The sequence below is a fragment of the Parambassis ranga genome, chromosome 17 (genome assembly GCF_900634625.1).
Source record: "Parambassis ranga chromosome 17, fParRan2.1, whole genome shotgun sequence".
NCBI classification, from domain to species: Eukaryota; Metazoa; Chordata; class Actinopteri; family Ambassidae; genus Parambassis; species Parambassis ranga.
The window spans coordinates 22,279,663-22,298,412 of NC_041037.1; the positions used below are offsets into that span (position 1 = coordinate 22,279,663).

Below are 18,750 nucleotides of genomic sequence, written 5' to 3' on the forward strand. Positions count from 1 at the left end.
CACTTTGTGCTTCCAGTGTGGAGCTACTGTGCCAAATGCGGGGCCCATGTCTGCAAAATGCATCATGATGCACCACCGTGCTGCCGCAGAGGACAGCAAGAAGGTTCCTGCTTCCATCCTGACTGGGGTGGTGATTCTGTGTGGAATGTGCATGTTCTCCTGTGCCTGCGTGGGTTCTCTCCGGGTACTCAGGCTTCCTCCACATTCTAAAGACAAGTTAGGTTAATTGGTCACTGTAAGCTGCATGTAGGTGTGAGTGTGAGTGTGAATGGTTGTTTGTCTGTGTTGCCCTGCGATGGACTGGTGACCTGTGCAGGGTGTACCCCGCTCACCCGAAGAACACCCCCACCACCATCACCACCCCCCCACCCCAACCCTGTGACCCTGCACTGCAGGATGAAGCGGGTCAGAAGATGATGAATGTCATCTGCACTGTTTGCCTTAAAACACATGCAAAACACATTATATGATTATATAATATATATAAAATATATATATATAAATGTTCTATGTCTAATTAAGTCTGAAGTTATTTAAAAAATTTGATGCAGTGAAATTATAAAATGTTTATAAATGACATGTTATTGAAAAAAATAAAAAATAAATAAAAATATTTTCTGTTTTCTTCCAAAAAATCTTTCATTTTATGACATAAATAGAATAAATACATAAAAAACTTTATATCTATGGTTAGGTCTGACATTGCTGAAATAAAATAAAAAACATTTATATATGACATTGTTAGCACTTTTAACAGAGGAGTTTGGGTCCTAGGAGTCCGAACGAAGCCAAACTCGAAGGGTTAAATCATTGATTCACAAAGCACACGTGCAGAAAATGGAGGACAGATTTAAAATAATTTGTTTTATAAATGTCAGACAGAATATAATATATATTGTTAATATGATTCATGTTTAAGAGGCTGGTTGCTGTCGTGCCGCCTGTGTCTGTCTGCGATGTGTTAATAAAGCTTGACTTGAACCCCCCCCCCCCTCACTGAGGCCCTGTGCGGCTCAGACAGGAACAATATGGCGCCGGGAGGAGCGTTAGCTTCTAGACCAGTCGTTGTCTGAAAGACTGGCGATCCGGCAGGATGAACCTCTGCGCCCAGTATCTACGGTAAGTCCGGTCCGTTACCCTCTGTCCGTCCTCGCCCCGGTACAGCTGCAGCCGGCGGCGGACGTTTTAGCCCACGGCTGATTTGTTTTGTTCGGTTGCTAACGCTGAAGCTAGCTGGTCGGGGGGACCACCCCCTTCGCTAAATGTTGGCGCTGGCTAGATTCATATATCAACAAACTGCCGATGCCGCGGCCAGCGTCCCCGGGACAGACAGTGAGACGGATACCCGGTGAGAGTTCGAGTGTTTGTTGGCGGGTTTAATGTCTGTCCGTGAATTCCAGGACGAATCAGTGTTTACCCGCCACACAGACGCGTTTTATTCTGTGTTATTGCTAGTTAGCTTTAGCTCGCTAGCGTTATATGCGTATGTCAGGTTAGCATTAGCTAACTGACGCTGCTACAATTACACACAAGGTTTAAACGGTTGAATAACGCTTGTTATTTGGTTGCCGGTGTTTGACTGTTGGCTAATTGATCATTAGCAGCTGGCGGGCAGCGTTACCTAGGAGACGTGTTTAATGACGGGTTAATGTCTGTGTCATCTGATGTTGGATCCAGGGAATAGTCGAGCCCGGAATCACCACAGACAGCGTCTAATGTTGAATATATGTCACAGATGATGACAGCACGGCCTGTGTGTGTCGGAGGGTCGTCTGTGTTATTAGCGTGTGTGAAGCCAGTGTGTGTGTCTGTCTGTGTGTGTCTGTGTGTGATCCTGTCTAACCTCCTTTTCTCTGTTTACACCCGAGCAGACAGGCAGAGGCCCTGAAGGCTGACATGACAGGTAGGTTTCCTCCATCGTTCTCCTCGGTGGGTGAGTCTGCAGCAGGTTCGCCTTGTTGTTCACCACATGCATTAAGAGGTCCGTCAGGTCACAGTGATCAGGCTGAGCTGCTTTGTGTCACGATTCCCTTCAACGGACTGCACGGTGGAACCCGAGCACACATTACAATGTGACAAAAGACAAATCCATCAGTCAGCCTTCAAACACCCTGTCAGGTCTGGACCTTTGGAGATTTCTGTGGGATCTTCTCTCTCATCCTCTAACTGGTCTGGTTACATTTTAGTTATTTCTAAAAAATCCAGGTCAGCGGCCCCTGCAGTAAACTACATTGTTTTCTCAAACTGGATTAACCTGCACAAATCCTGTTGTCATATTTGGCTTTGTGTGGTAGGAACATTGACGTTGTGATTCTAATCCCGTGGGAGCTTGTGAATCTGGTGCGTCTGGGGGTCTGTGGCAGTCCTAGGCCAGTTTTCCACTGTGGAGAGTGATCAGTGTCTGGATGGAGTGTTCATCTTAAAGAGAACAGAATAAAAATGTCAGTGTCGCTGTGCATAATCCAGTGACGCAGTAATCCCAGGTCAAACCCATCAGAACCCCTGTTTGTGTCACTGTGTGTTTTATTGTCTGGTGGTACTCAGACTATTAGTTCATTGATTAGGAAGGTGATCAAATAAAATGTGAATTTATTTTCTTCATGCACACATCACATGTTGCTTCAGTTAGTGTGTGTTTGTCCAGATGAACATCTTTGAGAACACTGAGCCCAGATCCAGCCCTACGTTCTGTAGGCCTTAGATGAGGGCGGTGGGTCACTCTGATGTGGAGGACTCTGACACAGCTGAACATATCTGTTCAGAACACACTGCATGTTTATTGATCCTGATTCCAGTTTCTTGAGTTTGTTCGTGTCAGGTTTAGCTGTTGATTACCGAGTTCTCCTGTCATGTCTGGGCTCCTTTATGGCGATGAGCTGAGAAGTTTCAGTGTCACTCAGAGCAAGTTCAGAGCAGGTTCAGAGCAGGTTCAGGTCCACACTCTGAGTTTGTGTGAGGAGAACTTTTGCTCCCTTTACTTTAGATATCAGAAGGCCCTGCTTCTATATTTCAAACTGAACTTTGCACGGCTGAGAGGTCCAGAATCTTTTGAAGTCACGTCCTAGTTCCAGCAGCACGTTGTCCCCGTTCTCACAGTCTGATGATTCATGATGCAGCCATGCTGCAGATGCTTTGATGGGACTGATTTGTGTTTAGATTCGAAGCTGGGGGCAGCAGAGGTGTGGACGTCTCGGCAGGCCCTGCAGGACCTTTACCAGAAGATGCTGGTGACAGACCTGGAGTATGCTCTGGACAAGAAGGTGGAGCAAGACCTGTAAGCAGTTTCACCTGGACTCACACATCAACAGAGAAGCAGATGCTAACACAAACGTTCTTCTTTTTACCAAGCGGCTCCCCCCGGGTCTCAGAAACCTGTGTGGAGGTTTCCTGTGAAAGCTGTGTTGATGCTGGTGTTCTGTCTGCAGGTGGAATCATGCTTTTAAGAACCAGATCACCACACTGCAGAGCCAGGCCAAGAACCGAGCCAACCCCAACCGCAGCGAGGTCCAGGCCAATTTGTCGCTCTTCCTGGAGGCAGCCAGTGGCTTCTACACACAGGTAGGATTCAGGAGAGTCAGGACCTGGATTCACCAGGCCCTGGGTGCTGCTCTGCTTCTGGCTCAGCACAAATGCTAATTCTTAAACAGATGTTCAGGTTCCAGTTCAATCCAGCTGAAGGCAGCAGGAGATCTTTGGAAACTTCTGCATGTATTTATCGTACCGTCTCAGCTGTCCAAGTAGTCTCTCTGTCTCACCGCTGCCCCTGCTGTGTGGTCTCAGTTGCTGCAGGAGCTGTGCACCGTGTTCAACGTGGACCTGCCCTGCCGCGTCAAGTCCTCTCAGCTTGGCATCATCAGCAACAAGCAGAGCAGCACCAGCGCCATCGTCACGCCACAGCCCAGCTCCTGCTCCTACATCTGCCAGCACTGCCTGGTCCATCTGGGAGACATAGGTGAGAAATGTCTGCAGCTCAGGTGACCCCTGCACACCCTGCCTCTCTCTAGACCTCTTTGTTTTATAATGATCAGCATCATCAACACAATAAACTGATGTTCAGGTTAGTGTCAGTCGACTGTCACCTGCTGGGTCCAGTCATATGTGTGGTTGTGAAGAGAATAAACCACAGTGGACTGCGGTGTCCTGGTTTTCTTGCTCTTGTTAACCCGTGTGTTTGATGCTGTCCATGTGTCTGACAGACTTCAGCACGTTAAATCAGCAACGATGTTAAAAACAAACATGTTTAAATTTGTGGTGCTTCTGTTCTTCTGTGTTTCAGCACGTTACCGTAACCAGACCAGCCAGGCGGAGTCTTACTACCGACATGCAGCTCAGCTGGTTCCATCAAACGGTGAGTCTGAGTCTTTCTGCTGGAACTTCTCTTTGAATTGTTGCTGTTGGATAAAAATACACGTGGAGCAGGCGAGGGACTTCATCATCCAGAGTTTGTGCTAAGCTAGGCTAAATGCTATCTCGGAGTGCTGCTCCTGAACACGCTCAGAATCTGGCTGAGGATTTCTGAACTCTGAGTGTTTGTGCTGTTGTAAGATCCCTTCAGGAAGCTCATGTATTCATTTGTCTTCTTGGATGAATCATGACAGGAGCTCTGTTTATATGCTGACTGAGACAGCTGGGGTCTGCAGGAATGAGAGTGAGGCTCCGTCCTCCCACAGTGTGGCATTAGATTGTGATCTGTGTTCTCTCTGCGTCTCCTGCAGGTCAGCCCTACAACCAGCTGGCCATCCTGGCCTCCTCCAAAGGAGACCACCTCACCACCATCTTCTACTACTGCCGCAGCATTGCAGTCAAGTTCCCCTTCCCGGCGGCCTCCACCAACCTGCAGAAGGCGCTGTCTAAGGCTCTGGAGAGGTACCACGAAGCAGCCTCTAACGCTCTGTTAAAAATGTCACTTCTGTGTTACGTCCTCCATCTTCCTCCTTTGCAGCCGCGACGAGGTGAAAACCAAGTGGAGTGTGTCCGATTTCATTAAGGCCTTCATCAAGTTTCACGGTCACGTCTATCTGAGTAAGAGTGTGGACAAGCTGGACGGTCTGAGGGAGAAACTGGAGGAGCAGTTCCAGGTACAGCACGGAGACACTTCACAGGATAAAACTGTGCCTCACAAAGCTCATGATGCCCGACTGTGTGTGTCTGTGTGCAGAGGCTGATTCTGCACAAAGCCTTCAGCTCCCAGCAGCTGGTCCACATCACCGTCATCAACCTGTTCGAGCTGCACCACCTCAGAGACCTGACCGCCGACGCCAGCGAGCCGAGCTACAGCAGCGAGCAGCAGATCAGCTGGTTCCAGCTGCTCGGCCTCTTCAGTAAGAAGCATGACGGCTGACACACAGTGACACACAGGGACACACAGTGACGCTCAGTGACACACAGGGACACACACAGTGACACACAGTGACACACAGGGACAGACACAGTGACACACAGTGACACACAGTGACACACAGTGTCACTCAGTGTCACTCAGTGACGCACAGTGACAGTGACACACTGTGACGCACAGTGACACACAGTGACACACTGTGACGCACAGTGACACACAGTGACACACTGTGACGCACTGTGACGCACAGTGACACACAGTGACGCACAGTGACACACAGTGACACACAGTGACACACAGTGACGCACAGTGACAGTGACACACAGTGACACACTGAACAGGCCGTGATCATATGCTGTAGATGCTGAACTGTTATAACAAACCGGTTCACCGTGTCCTGCCTTCTCAGTGTCCTTCCTGGGAGTGATGTGCAGCCGTGCTCTGATCAACAAGAACCGTGGGGAGGAGGTCATGGGGGAGTGTCCTCTGCCGGCCATCAAGGTGTCTCTGGACTGGCTCAAACTGAGACCCAGCGTCTTCCAGGAGGCCTCTGTGGAAGAGAGGCAGCAGTAAGTCTGCTCGCTGGTCTTCACGTGTCAGTGTATTCTTTGAGAGTGAGGCCTGTACTGAAGCTGTGACTGTCTTCTTGTCTCAGCGTCTGGCCCTGGCTGGTGTCCATCCTCAACAGTTTCCAGCCCAAAGAGGAAGACTTGTCCTCTTCCTCAGGTAGCTGGCGCTGATTCATTCTTAGCTGCACTAATACCAGTTCATCCCTCATGTATGTGTCGCTGAGAGGTGTGTGTGCTCTCTCCTCAGTGATGCCCCTGCCCGAGGAGTTTGAGCTTCAGGGGTTCCTGGCTCTCCGGCCTGCTCTGAGGTACGCCGGGCCCGGTCACTCATGCTCCAATCAAGAGTCAGCGTGGATGGTTTAACGTGTGTGTGTGTGTGTGTGTTTCAGGTGTCTGGACTTCACCAAAGGACATCAGGGCATCCTGGTTGACAGGGACAACAAACCCGTGCTCGCCCGCCACCAGAGGCTCATCAGTCTGGGAAAATGGGTGGCTGACAACCAGCCACGGTACGTCCCGCCCAGGACTTCACACACTGCTGCTGTTTTCTCTGAAATGTATTTCTGAAAATGATTCACTTTGCTAATCTTTTAAGTTTATTTTTTTGTTTCCTCTGAAAATGTAAATCATTTTGCTGAATGCAGAAAGCCTGAAAAATGTCTTCCTTCACTGCAGAGATCAGAACCTTACAGCTGTCTCTTTCCTGCAGGCTGATCCAGTGCAGATCCAGTGAAGACGGCCTCCTCGTCTTCCTCACTGACATTCCCGAACAGGCCATCGAGGAGCCGCAAGAGAAAGAGGCGCCGGTGCTGCAGGAGTCTTCCAACGGCGAGCAGACGTCCAACGATGGTGGAACCTCTGGCCTGAAATCCGTTCTGTCGGCCGGAAAGACGCAGAGCTCCTGGCCCGACGGCGGCGAGCGGCCCGTCGTCACCTTCAAGGAGAACATCAAGCCCAGAGAGCAGAGCCGCGAGCCTGCACGAAACCATCAGCAGAAGGATGCTGGCAAGGAACGCCGGGACTTCTCCAAAGGCAACGGGGCTGCCGGGAAAGGGAGGGACGGCAAGAGGAAGAGCGAGCTGAAGAAAGGCAGTCACGAGAAAACCACTGATGCTGGAAAACAGGTGCAGGAGCCACAGATGATTCTGGACCACAGAGCTGCTGCCCGAACACTTTAACGAGCTGTTTTCTCTGACTCAGGTGAAGGCACAGACGGAGCTGAGGAAGACTCCGGTGTCCGAGGCAAAGAAGACTCCTGCCACTCAAACTCAAACCACCTGCTCCTCCCAGTTCATCCCCATCCACCATCCTGGAGCCTTCCCGCCGCTGCCCAGCAGACCTGGTATGTAGACCCTGAACACACATCATCAGCGGCAGGTCGGACAGAGGCTGTCTGATGGTCATGTGACTGAATCGTGGCTTCCTGTTTGCTGCTGAGTGCAGAGCTTTGGTTTTTACTCTGGTTTTATTTCAGTGTTTATTCTTAGATTTGGTTTGATTGTCAAACATGATGCATTGAAGGTCTGTTGGAAAGCTGGCCTGTTCAGCCCTGCCTCCCAGTTTAGTTTAGTTCTCCTGATTGGTTCCCCTGCAGGGTTCCCTCCCTCTGCCTATGTGATCCCTCCTCCGGTGGCGTTCCCGGGGCTCCAGGTGAATCCGGGTTTCACCTTCTCCACTGGCGTGTCCGTTCCCGGACCTTTCCTCCAGCCAGCAGTGCACTCCCAGGCAGGCACCCAAGTCCAGGCCGGGAAGCAGTCCCACATTCCCTACAGCCAGCAGAGGCCCTCAGGACCAGGGCCCGGTCAGGGCCTGGGGTCCTCTGGCCCCTCCCAGGCTCCACAGACCCCGCCCCAGGCGTCCTCCCAGCAGGCCCTGGCGCAGTCAGTCCAGCTGCAGGTCCAGGCGATGAGTCAGCAGCACCAGTCACCCACCAAACCGGTGCAGCAGGTTGGGATGGGGAAGAGTCCTCCTCACCACCCAGGACTTCAGCAGGTCAGATCACATGACCACATTATGTCCACAGTATGTAACCAGGACAGGCCTGTGTGTGTTTATATCGCCCTCTGGTGGTCGAACAGAGGTGTGGCTTCAGTCAGTTGATGCTTTGACTGATGTTCTCCTCCCATCTGAGCAGTACATGCAGGTCCAGGACCAGCCGGCTCAGATGTGGAACCAGGCCCAGGCGGCGCTGCAGAAGATCCCTCCCCTGCAGATGTCCATGAAGCAGCCTCAGCAGCAGCAGCCCTTCTACATGGCGGCTCAGGATCCTCTCAAACTGTACGAGCAGCAGCTGCAGGCTCCCGCTCAGCCGCAGCTCTCCAACATGGACAAGAAGATGAAGTACCCCGACTTCTACTGGGAGACCCCATACAGGATGGGGGACAGTCTGGCCGTGATGGCCGACAGGATGAAGAGGCCTCCGCCGGGTGGCGTCTGCTCAGAGCAGGAGGCCCCCGCTGGGCCCCGTGGACCCCCCTTTGAGGTGAGCGTCTGGACTCTCCTGTCCTGCTTTTCCTGTTTTTTCAGTTATGATGTTGTGATTATCTAACATTCAGATACCAGCTGGACACGTTCAGGACGTTTCTTCACAATATGAGCTGTAGTTTGTGTAACAGTGTAACAGTGGTGTCACTGAGAGGCGTCTTGACGCGGCCGCCGCTGTGTTTCTGCCACAGGCAGCTGTAGTTGTAGCTTTCGGCCTGTGCTGTGCCTGTAGCAGTGAGCAGCTGCCTCACAGGATGAAGTCACATTGTTACAGCTGCCTGTGTTTCATTGATGCAGGTGCAGTGATGTCAGGACAGGCTCTCAGTTTGATTTGCTTTGCAGGCATAACCTTTCCTTTTCTCCGTCTCACTGGCTCGCCCTGTTTCTTTTCTTCTTCTTCTTCTCTTCCTCCTCTTGCTTCATCTCTCACTAGGACAACAAGAGCTCGCCTCTTCTACCTCCTGACCTGTTAAAAACTCTAGCAGATTTTGAGGAGGAGGAGGAGCTGGTCTTTACTAAGCCTCCTGATTTCTTCCAGGCCTTGGCTGCTCCTCTTAGCACTGCTCCTGGACCAAATCTGTTTGTATGTAGCCCTGTCTTCCTCATCAGACACCCTCCCTGCATGCGACCCCCCTTCTGAAGCCACATGTCTCCATCTCTGCACTGCAGCTGCTAATGGCTGCTTCAGTCACACACAGTGACTCCCACTGTGCAGATATGTAGCTCTCTCCCTGCGTCATCACATCACTGTATGGTTTGATCCCTCAGATCGTGGCTTCAGGTGCATGAAAAGAAGTCTGCAGATCACAGAAATGGATCAGTTATATTAAGACTTTCAGGCTGCGTCCACACCACAGCAGTCATCATGTGCTGCTGTTCGCTCAGCGCTCACACTGTTCCTGTCAAACACAAGGTCACATGATCTCAGTATGATTGGACAAATCAGTGTTAAACAGTGACGTGTGCTCAGCTGAAACAAAGCGGACATAGGAGCACAGACACTTCCTGTCTGCTTCACAGGAAAAGTCCCCCTGTGTGGAGGACTTTTCCTGTGAAAGGGCAGCAGCTGCTGCAGATGGCTGGTTTTGGGTTCAGGCTCTGATCCGTGTTTTTCTTTGTCTCTGCAGCTGCCAAACCAGACCAGGATGGAGAGTGGTCCCGAGGTCATGGGCCAGTCGTCCTCTCTGCTGCCCATTACAGGCTTCCCCATGCAGGTCAGATCTCTGTCGCTCTTCGTGGGTCGCCCTCCCACCACTGTGTTCCGTTCTCTGTAGAGCTGTGGTGGATGTATGTGAGGTGGCTGTAAACAGACGAGCTGTATCCGTCTGTCTCTGTGCAGGAGTACAACCAGAACAGCATCTTCAGTCAGGCCTACGGCAAAAACCTGCCGCCCAGCTCCAAGCCAGACGCTCCCATGGTGCACCAGGAGCCGTCCCTGTACTCCCTGTTTGAAGGGACCCCGTGGTCCCCCTCCCTGCCTGCCAGCTCAGGTACCACACAGCTGCACACCGGTTTGAATTTCCACTTCAGTGAAAGGTGTATCTGACCTAAGCTGCTCTCTGATTGGCAGATCACTCCACCCCGGCCAGCCAATCCCCTCATTCCTCCAACCCCAGCAGCCTGCCGTCCTCCCCCCCGACACACAACCACGGAGCGTTGCCCTTCTCCAACTTCGGACCCATCGGCACTCCAGACAGCCGGGACCGCAGGGTGGTGGACCGCTGGAAGGCCGACAAGACGGGTGAGTCAGAGACGCTGAAATCCTCAATGACTTGACCAATCAGAAAGCTGTGAGTCTGTGCGCTGAAGCTCGGCTTCCTGTGGCCATGGTGTCTTTCAGGAGCAGTCAGCGGGTTCGGTCTGGACTACCTGCCGGCCGCAGCTTCCTCCGCAGCGTCTGACAGCAGCTGGCACCAGGCCGGGCCAACCGCCAGCTCCTGGACCAATCAGGAGTCTCCGATGGAGGAGTCGTCCTCAACTGTGCTGCTCGACAGCCTCAAGGTTCACCAGCATGATTTCTTTCAGAGTCTTTGGTAGAGTTTTACACAGTAACCCTCTGAACCCCCGAACCTGAAACACTGATGGTCCATGTGAAGCAAAGCTGAGCTTTAAAGAGTTCACACTGCAGACATGAAGCAGCTGACCAGTGAGAGCTCACTGACTGGTCATGTGACAGGAGTTTGGAGTTCAGAGGGTCATGTTGACAGAAACGTGTTCAGGTCTGGATCTTTGTGCTGTGGTTTGTCTCTGACTCTCTGCTGCCCCCTGCAGTCCATCTGGTCGAGCTCCATGATGCAGCCGGGCCCGTCGGCGTTGGAGCAGCTCCTCCTGCAGCAGAAACAGAAGCAGCAGCGAGGTCACGGCGCCATGAACCCGCCTCACTGAGTGGTAGCGCGAGGCGGCGCTTTGTGTCCGGACATCAACAAACCACCACCAGGAGAAACGGAGGGAAAAAACAGAAGTTTGACGAAGACCAGCTCCAACTAACATGGGAAATTAAACCGGTGAGAAGCGGTGGAGGCTGGGGAGGCGACACGACCCCCCGATGAGGCTGAATCACCACCCACACCCCCCTCGGCTGTCGTGGAGCGGTAACGCCCCTCCTGGATCGGAGGGCGCAGGATCTCTTCAACTGCGGTGCCATGCGCCACGCCACCGCCACCGGGTTTCCTTCAACCCGCAGGAATCTGAACACTGAGGGACACACACCCCCTCACCACTACCTCCCCCCCCTGCTTTTGGACAGATGCCACATCTCCACAACTCCTCTCTCAAAAAAATACAAAAAAACGACTGACGGGGCGCCGGTTTTTAGCACCTCGTCTGATGTGGATGTTGTGAGAGGGCGAGGACGGTGTGGTGGTCGGGTTTGGGGGGAGGACTGGACTTTCTGATCTCTCCATTCATTCTCATTGCTGTGGAGGAGGAGGAGGAGGAGGAGGATGAAGGCTCTGTAGCTGAGTGGTCGAAGGAAGGAAAGGAGCTTACGGCTATATAAATATATACATAAATATATATTGCCATAGTTGCTGCGCTGAGGACTGGTTTTGAAGGCAGAGGCCCGGTGACGGGACACTGTGATGTCAGCGAGAAAGAAGGGAGGGGGCCCGCCCCCATCTATGTTAGGGTAGAGTTACTGTTAGAGATGCAGACGTCAGAAAAAATCAAGTGTATTTTGTGATTTGTTGGTAGCAGTTTTAGCTTCACGCCCTCTGAGCTGAGCACCGTTCGTCTTTTAGCTTCCGCTTGGATATTTTCAGGTTCCTGTTCTTAAAACGAGTGCTCCTCGCCGCCGCCGCCTCTTTTCGTTCTGACGAGGGCCCGTCGCTCTTTCCTGCAGCAGGTGTGTGAAGAACTTTTACTTGCGCCTGGCGGAGCACACACTCACAGCCTGATCCAGACCGAAGCTTCTGTTCCACCGCTGAAACTATTGATGATTGGAACTGATGCACAGAGAGGGCACCGTCGTGGTGAAGGACCGATCAGTGATGCTGATTGATCTCTGTTAAATCAGCTGGTGGAGGTTTATATTCTGAGAAGTGTTCATGATCAATAGTTTCCGGTGTGTGTGTGTGTGTGAGCGATGGCTCCAGCTTTGTGTTTCCTTCCTTCCTGAGATGATGCTTCAGCTTCCCTCTGCCTCACACAGAAGCAGGACGTCCTCCTGGAGTGATGAGCAGCCTGTGTTTAATCCTGCATCAGTCTGACCTGATGCTGTGAAGGGTTCCTCTCCCTTTATTCCACCAATCAGAGGAGGAGCCCGGCGTCATGTGATGCTTCCTGTTCAAACCAGCAGAGGGAGGAAAAGATGGCGGCTTTTATTTTGTTGATGCAGAATTGTCTTTTTCTGTGTGACCGTGCTTTTCATGTTGCATTTCCAAAATGTATTTGAGAATATTAAAGATAAGATAATAACTGAGTGTGAGGACAGACGGAGGAATTCTCCACGCACACGTTTGTGTAGCTGGACTCGGATCTGTCCGAGACGTTCCACTCTGAGCAGATCCTGGAGGGCAGCAGCTCTGACGACATGTCTGACAGGTCTGAGCTTTGACTCGTGGTGTTTGTCTTCAAGTGGTGGAATCAGCCTTTAAATAAATGTTAACTATGTTCAGCTTCACTCTGACTGCTGTCACTCTCTACACGATGCTTCTACACCTGTTTCATTACTCACGCCCCTTTCTCTCGGAGCTCACCCTGAAGCCACGCCTCCAACCACATGGACGCGCATCACCTGATGACGAGCTGCGGTCTGTGGCTTCGGCCATCATGCACGTACCTCTGTGCACAGAGCAGGAAGAGAGTGACAACCAGCCAATCCTCCTACAGGGTCCACCCAGAGGATTGATGATGTTCTTATGTTTTATAGCTTCAGATGATTCATATTCTTCGGTTTAAAGAGAAACTGCCGAACTAATCGGTTGCTGTCGGATTGTAAAGAGAAGTTACACTAACTAAAATCTACCCGACCATAACTAGCAGGTGCTATGTATGGGTCCGTGTATCTTTTGGTATTTGGATTTTTTCTTCAAAGGTTGATATTAAAAAATAAAAAACGAGCGCTTATTTGAGTTTCGTTTTAAAATACACAAATCAAAATTGAAATACGAGGCATTTCACTTTTTTGGTGGTTTGAATGGAGTTGCCGAAATGTAAAAAATACTTTGAATTTCTTTCTCTACAAAGCGTAACGAAATACCTATTCAGGAAGAGACAGAAACGAAAAACGACCGTTTTTCTGTGTGTGTTTTTTTTTATCCAGAGACCGGAAGTTGTCATTTTTTCTTCTTCTTGTATTTAATGTAGACCTGCCTGCTACTGGCTGGAGCATTGTCGCCACCTACCGTTGTTTATTTATAACAATCTCGCGTTGGAGCGAACTGTAGCTTCTTACAGCAACGCGTGTCGACCATTGACAGTAAAAACTATGGACAGAGCCTCCGTGACGTCACCCGTTTGTTTCTGAAGAGCCGTTTTGAGTCTCAGTGGGAGGTTCAGGGACTTGATGACCGCCGCCATGTTGGCAGCGTCACGTCAACTAAAACTCCGATTATGGACAAAGAGGGGGAGCACGAGCGGGGTTTAGGGGGGCGGGCGATCGTGGAAGCAGGAAACTCACACTGTGATACGTCAACTGTCTGTCACTCAAGCGGCAACGCCCATAATTAGGCGTAATTTTAAGTCCGAATACAATTGAAACGAGTCAGTTGTAAAAAAATTCACCCTCCCTACAATTGACACTAGCAGAGAACCTATCATCTGAGACCAGAGTGGTTTTTTGTACCAGGCTGTAAACATGTTTTTTTCTGCTGTGAAGTCGGCCATTTTAACATGGGAGTCTATGGGAAATTACTCGCTTTTGGAGCCAGCCCCCAGCTGTTGCAGCGTGAATTACAAGTTTTGACACTTCCGCATGGGCTTCCACTTTGAGCCCCGAAGGTTGCCGCTTGGTGTCGACACTACCCTTGACCGTCATGGATCAGTATATTGTCTTCCGAAACAATAAAAGAGTGTGTCTCAGGGAGGAAGACATGACTGGAGAAAAACTCAGTCGCATATTTCAGGTAAAGAAAAGTAATTTGAAATTACACACATTAGCTAGCAGGCCTACCGCTACATGGTAGTCGTTTGCGTTAAGGTTAGCCATGGTTAGCCATGGTTGCTAACATAAGGGTTATCTTCTGTCAGTGCTCTCCGAATTGATAGAAGATAACCTTAATGTTTGCACACGACTACTTTCCACTATGTATCAGATCTGCCCTAATTTCACATGGAAAGTGGACTTTAAGAAGATAATCTAGCAGTGAATTAGATATATTCACAGAGAAAGGCATGGTTATAAACACTGCTCATTATTTTGTAATTTGTGCATTTTTACAGGTCTCAATTCGTAGTCTCTACTTGACCGATGACACAAATGTGGTTTGTTTCCTGGAGCATCTGGTGTTTTCAGCTCACTGGACCTTAATTCAGGAACTCATTATGAGGTTCATGGTGAGACAGGAGACCTCAGCGAGTTCAAATACCATGAGCCCGAGGTTTTCCTTTATGAGAGGGCCTGCAGGTGCTGTTAGTTCAACTTTACAGCAAACTGCTCATGCACCCCCAAGAGCCACTGTTTCTAAAATATTTCAGAGGTAAGTAAAAAGTAAGTAAGCCTTGCCAGGCCAATAAAGGCCCAGAGGACAGTAGCCTATCATCCTGTTAGCTAACTCTAACTCATGTTTGCTACAATGTTGTTAGTCATATGTCAAAATATATTTGCATATTCATAGTATAGTAGTTTGCATCACTCTTGACCCTTTCTGTCAGTGCATTTTTTAATAATTGTCGACTATAAAATAAAGAATAATGTGTGATTGCAATTATTTTATTATATATATTTTTCCAGATCAGTGTTACTTGCTGAGGTGGCTGGTGGGAGGTTGAGTCCCAGCAGAATGGTTGTTGTCCGGTTTTTAGAGTGTGAGGCTACTCTTCAGGGGATCATTGGAAAAGTGCAAGATGCTGTTGGAAGTCATGACCCCATTGTATTGACTGATGCACATGGGAATGCAATTTTAGAATCAGAAGGCACAACAGGTAATTTTTGTTTTATTTTCATTTCATCTACTTTTATTTACTCATTGTTAAGTCATACTGATTTCCTTTCCCACCCCCATTTCAAAGGGTCAACCTACTGGAAACAAAATGCACGAAAGATTCTTGCTGTAAAAGAACAAGACTATGAGGAAATGCAGGACAAAAAAAGAAGGAAATCAAGGTGCATGCAAAGCATAATGCAACATTCTCATTCATTAGGAAACTTTTCTTGGAACTAACTAAGAACTAACTGGTTCCTGGGTATGAGATCGGTTAAAATTAATGATGTTTTATAAAATTTTTGACAATTGTTTTTGACAATTTTCTTATTCTACTCCCTTACCACTCCTTGTCCTTTTCTCTGCTTTTCTCTCCTGCACTTAAATATATCTTTAAAGAACTGAAAAATTAGTCCATCGGGACCTGTCCAGCAGCTTCTATACTGCTTGCTAAAAACATTTTAATAATTCCAATGTAAAACAAAACGTTAGGCCTCCACCTCACAACCACTTCCAAAGTTACACGCTACACCACTACTAATACAACCTGTTCATATCTATTGTATTTGTACTGTTACAGCGGAAAATATGATGATGTTGCTGGCATTGGAGATGTCACTGAGAAAGTCGAAGAGCTGGTACTAGCAGCACAGAGCCTACCAGATGTCACTGTAGCAATCAGGGAGCTCACCAATCTTGCTACCTCTCAAAAAGTCATCCTGACGCCCTCCCAGCTGCTGGTCATCAAGCAAGGTTTCTGCTGTGTCGTCTGTATGAGTAAGTATTACTCCTCTTTTCCCCATTCCTTTCTTAATCCTTTCATTGTCCCTTATAATTACATCATCTATCATCATCAGGAGACATTCCTCTAGTGAAATTTCCCAGCTTGGGATGAATAAAGTATATTCTATTCTATTCATTTCATCGTCATTTTGTCTTTTAGGATTCATTGAGGAGCCAGTCTTCACAGACTGCTGCCGAAGCATTATTGGCTGCAAAACATGCGTGATGCAATGGCAGATGACCTCTGAGCACTGTGCAAAATGTAGAGGGCGGACCACAGGCACATTTGAGGTTAATGGTCTGACAGAGGTGCTTTCTGTTCTGAGACCCTTCTTTGAAGAGGAGTAACTTCTTGCACTTTCATACTCATAAAGTGTTGATACTGATGGTTTTGTAGTTGTGAGAGAGCAATGCTTATTTGAGGCAACATCTACTGTTCAGTGCCATGGAGCACTTGCTCTCAACTTTGTTAAGTTGCAACCCAGAAAATACACTTGATTTTCACATTTTTAAAAAAAGTTTTATTTTACTCTCTTTTGGATTCCAGCAGTTTGTAAAAGTACCAAAGTTCTAATATCTTTTCACACATGGCGCTTAGTTGTTTTTATGAGGTCAAGCAGTGCATGTTTGAATGGAGCAAAGTCATTGTTCACTGCTGTAGAGTACAAGTCTGAAATGTCTGGGTACTGCTCTGAAAACTGATTCTCAACTGTAAGTTTGTCTTGTTCTGTTGAAAATGGATCAACTCCAAAAGTTGAATGTGTTGTCAGTGAAGATCCCAGCTGCTGGTTGTAAAGGTTTGCTGCTTCAGCTGAATTAGGCAGCAGCTCCTGTGGGATTCTTTTGGGACACCCGCTGCCAGCCAAATCATTTGGTATACCTTTGCCTGTTTAATAAAGACAATAATGCTAGTCTTGAATCTCATGATTGTATTTGTAATAAGCTTAACAACACTAGATTACCTGGAATTCTGTGAGCGTTCCATGATGCAACCAGCCGTGCCAGACCAATTTGGCACAACTGTATAGTCAAGTTAGACACACAGTATTTCACAAGGCTGTCGTCCATGTCTAGTTCCTCTTGATCCACCATCTGGAGAAGGGCTGTCTTCAGTGGATAGTTGACACGATTGTTGACTTCAGGCCAGATTCGTTCAACTATGTGATTGTCGGGGGGCACAAACACGATCCTCTGAACACCCTCTGACCTCTCCTCCACTCTCCTTAGTCTGGATCATACTGGGTAATATCGTCTCATAATCTGTGTTTACTGTCTTCCTTGTAGTTCTGTGCCTCGCTCTCGCTCTCTCTCTTTGCAGGTCTCAAGACCTGCATACTGACCTGCAGTCTCTCCTGTGCTCATCGACTTCATCAGCCCCTGCTGCTCATCTTTACTATCAAATTACTATTCCTACTTATGGGCCGACGATATATATAGATATCTATTGCAATATAATCACTGTTTCATCTTGCTGTCATGTTTGCTCTGTACTGTATCATGTTTGTATCATGTTTGCTCCGCTCTCTCTCTCTCTCTTTCTCCTTCATCCTCTCTCTCTCTCTCTCTCTCTCTCTCCTTCATCCTCTCTCTCTCTCTCTCTCTCTCTCTCTCTCTCCCTCTCTCTCTCTCTCTCTCTCCTTCATCCTCTCTCTCTCTCTCCTCTCTCTCTCTCTCTCTCTCTCTCTCCCTCTCTCTCTCTCTCTCTCCCTCATCCTCTCTGACTAGCAGCAGGACTGGTTCCCCCTTAAGTTGACGGGTCCTGCTCAAGGTTTCTTCCTCTTAAAGGGAGTTTTTCCTTGCCACAGTGCTCTTAGGGGGGTTCCTGTGAAGCGCTTTGAGACAATGTCTGATTGTAATATGCGCTATATAAATAAAACTGAATTGAATTGAATTGAATTAAATTTGCAACAAAGGTAAGTCATCATTTGTGTGTTAATGAAAAGCCTATGTAAGTGGTCATGTAGGATTCCTGGTAAAACTGCATATTTATCAATTCAGCAGTGACCTCTCACATTTATCAGTCAGTAAATCTGCATGGTGACAGCTGACCAGGAATTATGCACACTGGTGAACTAATAACTACAGCTTTATCATTGTTTCTGCTAATCGACAATTTTCCACAAATTACCATGAAGGACCATGCTCCCCCATATAACTAGAATATAGGGTTTGCATAAACTCCAGTAATGGTTGCTTCTGCAGTTGTAAAATGTTCAACTATAATAATGTTATGTTTACTAGCATGCAGAATGTTTATGATACATATTCCAAACAGCTATCCTGCTGAAGCAAATACTCTACTAGTGGTAATAAAAGATACTATAACTACCATTTTGGATGAAGTCTGTAAATAGGGCTTGGTCTCCAAATTATGGCGATGAGGTGACAGCAGCTCCTGCATGAAGAGTGTCAAATAAAATTCCTTGCCATGGTCTACTCGTACCTGGTCCCAGATACCATGGGCAAGCACAGCAGGCCTGTTGGAAAGATTACATTTAATCTCATTTTACTGTAAAGCATCTTTTGAAACCAGAAAGAAACAACATGTGCATATCTGCACTATATACGATTTGATGTCCACAACAATAGGCTATTACCTGAAGACGTCTTCATAGATGACAAGGTTGTTTTTTACAGGCATTGTCGAGTGAGCAACAACCTTTTTGCTGAAACCATCAATGCCCAAAACATGGGTAACTCCAAACATAGCTAATTTTTCGTTTTGATCCATGTGTATTTTATGACCCATATATTCAGCATTGTATGGTATTGGGTTTAGATTGCGGGCACCCTGAAGAGGAAAGGGGGAAAAGTAAATCAAAAATAATGTATTTCTATATGATATAAGAATTTCTACTGTGTACGCATAATCTACACTATTTGTTGTGTAAAAATATTTGGCCTAAATAGACGCATACCTGACGTCTGGCTTCATGGTAAGGTTGATGCATATTTCTGAGCACTGATCCAACTCGTGTCTCTGCAGCATGCACTC

At 48.3% G+C, this 18,750-nt stretch overlaps 2 protein-coding genes across 3 annotated transcripts; both read left to right on the forward strand.

Moving 5' to 3' along the window:
* Positions 1 to 980: 980 nt before the first annotated feature.
* Positions 981 to 12,511, forward strand: smg7 (SMG7 nonsense mediated mRNA decay factor). 2 transcript variants are annotated; one of them, XM_028427445.1, is made up of 23 exons: positions 981 to 1,119; positions 1,872 to 1,903; positions 3,157 to 3,274; positions 3,426 to 3,558; positions 3,781 to 3,952; positions 4,277 to 4,348; positions 4,716 to 4,866; positions 4,943 to 5,078; positions 5,159 to 5,321; positions 5,748 to 5,907; positions 5,994 to 6,064; positions 6,155 to 6,215; positions 6,297 to 6,416; positions 6,617 to 7,031; positions 7,108 to 7,249; positions 7,502 to 7,899; positions 8,042 to 8,389; positions 8,825 to 8,974; positions 9,519 to 9,605; positions 9,731 to 9,881; positions 9,962 to 10,132; positions 10,232 to 10,392; positions 10,663 to 12,511. In XM_028427445.1, the coding sequence occupies exons 1-23, from the start codon at positions 1,094 to 1,096 to the stop codon at positions 10,774 to 10,776; spliced, it is 3,552 nt and encodes a 1,183-aa protein (XP_028283246.1). In that variant the 5' UTR covers positions 981 to 1,093; the 3' UTR covers positions 10,777 to 12,511. The 2 variants fall into 2 exon arrangements, with proteins under 2 accessions (XP_028283246.1, XP_028283248.1); XM_028427447.1 differs by lacking the exon at positions 8,825 to 8,974.
* Positions 12,512 to 13,859: 1,348 nt separating this feature from the next.
* LOC114450189 (uncharacterized) lies at positions 13,860 to 16,244 on the forward strand. Its single transcript, XM_028428179.1, has 6 exons — positions 13,860 to 13,955; positions 14,272 to 14,528; positions 14,783 to 14,973; positions 15,061 to 15,154; positions 15,553 to 15,749; positions 15,916 to 16,244. Exons 1-6 carry the CDS (start codon positions 13,866 to 13,868, stop codon positions 16,101 to 16,103), a joined length of 1,017 nt encoding a protein of 338 aa, XP_028283980.1. The 5' UTR covers positions 13,860 to 13,865; the 3' UTR covers positions 16,104 to 16,244.
* The last annotated feature ends 2,506 nt before the right edge of the window (positions 16,245 to 18,750 follow it).

Coding starts and splice junctions, on each gene's coding strand:
- smg7 (XM_028427445.1), top strand. CDS start 1,094: ATGAACCTCTGCGCCCAGTATCTACG. Junction 1,904..3,156: donor CCTGAAGGCTGACATGACAG/GTAGGTTTCCTC, acceptor ATTTGTGTTTAG/ATTCGAAGCTGGGGGCAGCA. Junction 8,390..8,824: donor CCCGTGGACCCCCCTTTGAG/GTGAGCGTCTGG, acceptor ATCTCTCACTAG/GACAACAAGAGCTCGCCTCT.
- LOC114450189 (XM_028428179.1), top strand. CDS start 13,866: ATGGATCAGTATATTGTCTTCCGAAACAATAAAAGAGTGTGTCTCAGG. Junction 14,529..14,782: donor GTTTCTAAAATATTTCAGAG/GTAAGTAAAAAG, acceptor ATATTTTTCCAG/ATCAGTGTTACTTGCTGAGG. Junction 15,155..15,552: donor AAAAAAAGAAGGAAATCAAG/GTGCATGCAAAG, acceptor GTACTGTTACAG/CGGAAAATATGATGATGTTG.